This window comes from Penaeus chinensis, chromosome 30 (assembly GCF_019202785.1).
Source record: "Penaeus chinensis breed Huanghai No. 1 chromosome 30, ASM1920278v2, whole genome shotgun sequence".
Classification (NCBI taxonomy): domain Eukaryota; kingdom Metazoa; phylum Arthropoda; class Malacostraca; order Decapoda; family Penaeidae; genus Penaeus; species Penaeus chinensis.
The window spans coordinates 5644758-5649757 of NC_061848.1; the positions used below are offsets into that span (position 1 = coordinate 5644758).

A 5000-nucleotide genomic window follows, 5' to 3' on the forward strand; every position below is an offset into this window, starting at 1 on the left:
ATAAAACAATACACTTATAGGTATAGCACACACGCACACACACACACACACACACACACACACACACACACACACACACACACACACACACACACACACACACACACACACACACACACACACACACAAACACAAACACAAACAAACCCACACCCACACACACCCATACATAACACACAATACAATCCATACATCAACACCCATCTCCCCTCCCCCCCCACCCCTACAGGACTCCCCCTGGATGGGCATCTTCAACTACATGCACAACGGGTTCGTGACGCCGCCCACAGACTACTATGGGCGCGCCTTCTTCCTCGCTTCTGAGAAGGAGATTGGGCGTGAGAAGCATGGCAATTCGAACTTCTGCCAGGGACCCAAGCAGAGCCTTCAGGTGAGTGGGGGTCGATGGGTGGATGGGGGTGGGGGGGTGCATGGGTGGGTGGATGGATGGATGGGTAGATGGGGGGTGGGGGTGGGTGAGTGGGTGGATGGATGGATAGGTGGGTGGGTGTATGGAAGGATGGGTGAGTAGGTGGATGGGTGGGTGGATGCGTGGGGTGTGGGTGGATGGATGGATGGATGGATAGGTGGATGGGTGGGTGGGTGGATGGACGGATGGATGCGTGGGGTGTGGGTGGATGGATGGATGGATAGGTGGATGAGTGGGTGGGTGGATGGACGGATGGGGTGGATGGATGGATGGATCGATGGATGGATGGATAAGTGGGTGGATGGGTGGGTGGATGGACGGATGGGGTGGATGGATGGATGGATGGATGGATGGGTTGGTGGATGGATGGATAAGTGGATGGATGGATGGATAAGTGGATGGATGGATGGATGGATGGATGGATAAATAGAGAAGGGTAGATGGATAGGTGGAGAGGGAAAGAGGGTTAGATGGATAACTGGATGGATGGATGGATGAGTGGATGAATGAATGGATGGATATAGAGGGATGAATGGTTAGATGGATGGGTGGAGAGTGATAGATGGATAGGTGAAGAGAGATAGATGGATAGATGATCAGACAGATTGATGGATGAGTGGATAGGTGAAAAAAAGATAGATGGAGAGGGACAGATGGATAGATGGATGGATAGATGGACAGATGGAGATGCAGAGGAAATAGATTAGTGAATTGAGGGATAAAAATAATGATGATGATGATAGTAATAATAATGATAATAATGAAAATAATAATAATAATAATAATAATAAAAATAATAATAATAATAATAATAATAATAATAATAATAATGATGATGATAATGATAATTATAATAATAATGATGATGATGATGATGATGATGATAGTAATACTAATGATAATAATAATAATAATAATAATAATAATAATAATGATAATGATAATGATAATGATAATGATAATGATAATGATAATGATAATGATAATGATAATGATAATAATAATAATAATGATAAAATGAAAAAAAGTAATGATAAGGATAACAACAATAATGAAAACTAAGAAAATGATAACGATAATAATAAAAAATAACACAAAGTAATGCTGCCAATATAAGAAAAGGAAAATATATGAATGCATAAAAAAAACTACCAACAAAAAAATAAAACATTGATTAAAAAACAAACATAAAAAAGAAAACAAGAAAACGGGTAACAAGAAATGAAACAGGAGTTCCTCTCCCTCTCACTCATTCCGCAACCTTCCCCTTGGAGGACGAGGCACTTCCTATGGGCAGAAGGATTACGTCGAGTATCTCCCCTTGACACGGCGGCCCGAGGGAGACTGAGCGAATGGTGGCTGTAAGTGGTATATATAGGAGGGGCGTCCGTACAGAGGGTCCTTTTTGGCGGGAACGTAAAGGCGATCTTCCCGTGTTGTCTTCGGGCGAAATGGATCTTATAACGGGAGCTCGTCTTGTGCGAAAGGGGATGAATGGCAATAGTTGATAATGGAATTTCGAGTTGAATGTTTCGGCGATGGAGGGTTTGAGAGGGAAGGGGAAGTATGGAATTAGAGGGGACTAGTGTAGGTAGAGAGAATGTGTGTGTCTGTTTATATATATATATATATATATATATATATATATATATATATATATATATATATATATATATATGCACATACACATACATACACACATACACACACATACACATATACATATATCTGTGTGTATGTTTACGTGTGTGTGTGTGTATGGTTCAGGTGTCCAGAACCTTCCCCTTATGCCTCTCTTTTCACTCTCCGGATCCCTCTCTCTTCTCGCGAGGTGTTTCCGGTGACCATAACCTTTGTCCCAACCCGCCTCCTCCGCCAGGCGACTAAAACCATTTCCCTGATACCCGTCTGGCCTCTCCAGGTGGTTCGGACGACCAGAACCTTTCCCCTAATCCCTCTCCTTCGCCAGGTGGTCCACGACTACTCCCTCGAGATCGCCCGCACCTTCCGGAGTCGGCCGAGCTTCAGCCTGTTCTGGTCGGCGAGCGTGAGCCACGACAACCTGAACATGCTCCGCCACGCTGACCTGCCGCACCTGGACTACCTGAAGAAGCTGCGGGAGATGGGCGCCCTCAACCGCACCGCCCTCTTCTTCCTGAGCGACCACGGCATGCGCTGGGGCACCATCAGGTCCACCTACGTCGGGATGCTGGAGGAGAGGCTACCCTACGTGCTGGTTTACCTCCCGCCGTGGTTCAGGGAGAGGTGGGTGCCGGGGGTCGCTGGCTGGTTCATTTGGGGTGGGACTTTTCAGGTGTTTTTTTTTTATTGTTGCAGTTTTTGTGTGCGCAGGAGAGGAGAGGGTAAAAGGTTTTATTTTTTTATTATCATTTTTTATCTGGGTGTATTTACATATGTGTATATATTGGAAACAAACACACACACACACACACACACACACACACACACACACACATACACACACACACACACACACACACACACACACACACACACACACACACACACACACACACACACACACACACACACACACACACACACACACACACGTGTCTTCCCATCCCCCCTCCCCCACACCATAAGTGCGCGTTGACAAGAGACTTCCCCCCATTAACGTAAACCATTTCTGACAACATTAAGCCTTTGGGAGGGAGAAAAACAACACATTAAACGGAGAGGCTTTCGCTCCTCGCCGCCAGGGGGACGTGGCGTCACGCTTGTCTCGTTAAGGCGGATTTGTGCTCCGGTTTTGAGACGTGGAATAGGGTTTTTTATTGTTTTTTTGTTGTTTTGTTGTTCTTTTGTTGGTGCTGGTGGTGTTTTTGTTTTGTGCGCGCGCGCGCGTGTGTGTGTGTGTGTGTGTGTGTGTGTGTATGTATGTGTGTGTGTGTGTGTGTGTGTGTGTGTGTGTGTGTGTGTGTGTGTGTGTGTGTGTGTGTGTGTGTGTGTGTGTGTGTGTGTGTGTGTGTGTGTGTGTGTGTGTGTGTGTGTGTGTGTGTATAATATAGATAGATAGATATATTTTGATATGATATAGATAGATAGAGAGATAGATATTGATATGATATGATATGATATAGATAGATAGATAGATAGATTGATAGATAGATAGATATTGATATATAGATAGATGGATGAATAGATGTAAATAGACAGATAGATAGATAGCTAAAGTTAATTTCGCAACTCTGAGGTATCGTTAACATATATGAATGCCATGCAAAGAATATTCATAAATCTGCCAATTATTTCCCCCTTCTTCCTTTCTTCCCTTTATTCCCTCGCAGCTATTTCCTTCTACGGATATTATTTTATACTTCGTCATTTCCAATTTCCTCACCCTCTCTTTCCAACACATTTTTAGCTTCGTCTTTCCCTTACTCCGCTTACCATTTCCTCCTCCGCTTGACTGTTCTTCTTTCATCTTCTTCTCTTCTATTCTTCTTTTTCTTTTATCTTGGTCTCTTTCTTTCTAAGTAACTGTCAGTCTGTCTGTCTCTCTCGCTCGCTCTCTTCGGTCTTGCTCTCGCTCGTTCTCGCTCTCTCTCTTGCTCTCGCTCGTTCTCTCTCTCTCTCTCTCTCTCTCTCTCTCTCTCTCTCTCTCTCTCTCTCTCTCTCTCTCTCTCTCTCTCTCTCTCTCTCTCTCTCTCTCTCTCCTAATCGGAAAAAAAATATTTTATACGAAACAAATACAATGATGATGTTTTCAAGAAAAAAATCCACATGTGTGTAAAGAGATAAACAAGCATATAAGGAAAACAAAACAGATATTCGACCATTATCTGAGAATCTCTCTCCCTCCCTCTAATAATAATAATGATAAAATCAATCATAATGATTATGTCAATACCTATAATAACAATAACTATATCAACAACAACAACAGCCCTGACCGCCAACACTACCAACGCCGACCACCCGCAGGTACCCCGAGGCCTTCGCCAACCTGCGCCACAACGCCCGCCGCCTCACAGCCAACTACGACCTGTATGAGACGCTGCAGGACCTGGCGCACAGGAGGTATTCCCAGCTGAGCCACGTGACCTCCAGTCCCCGTGCCGGCGCCAGGGGGATTAGCATATTCCAGGTGAGTGGGGTAAGGGGGAGCGGGGAGTGGGATGGGGAGGTGGGGGAGATGGGGGTGGATAAAAATAAGGGTAGGTGGGGGTAGGGTAGTGATAGTTGGGGGCGTGAAGGGGGTAGGATGATGATAATGTTGTTAGTGATGATAAAAATAATTATGATATTAGTGGTGGTAATGATAATGATAATAGTAACGGCAATATCGATGGTGATAATGATGTTTGGTAACAGAACAATGATGATTAATATGAAGAGTATAATTAGGATGATGATTATCAAGAGAACATTGACGATAACGACGATGATAAAGAAGGCAAAGATCCCAATGACGACGAATATTAAGCGACAACCAGGCCAATAAACGCCCTTCTCCCCCCAGCGCATCCCCGCCAACCGCACCTGCAGCGCCGCCGGCATCCCCGACCACTTCTGCACCTGCCAGGACACGAAGGAGGCGGACTCC

The 5000-nt window shown here is 44.7% G+C and overlaps 1 protein-coding gene across 1 annotated transcript in view; it reads left to right on the forward strand.

Annotated features, from left to right (window-relative positions):
- The window catches only part of LOC125041393, a gene marked incomplete at its 5' end in the record, with an annotated part of 15199 nt that overhangs the window by 4726 nt on the left and 5473 nt on the right, over positions 1 to 5000 (forward strand). Inside the window, 4 exon segments of the mRNA XM_047636304.1 lie at positions 230 to 391; positions 2400 to 2695; positions 4379 to 4541; positions 4917 to 5000. The exon segment at positions 4917 to 5000 is cut by the window's right edge and continues 93 nt beyond it. Of these exon segments, the coding sequence (XP_047492260.1) occupies positions 230 to 391; positions 2400 to 2695; positions 4379 to 4541; positions 4917 to 5000 (705 nt within the window).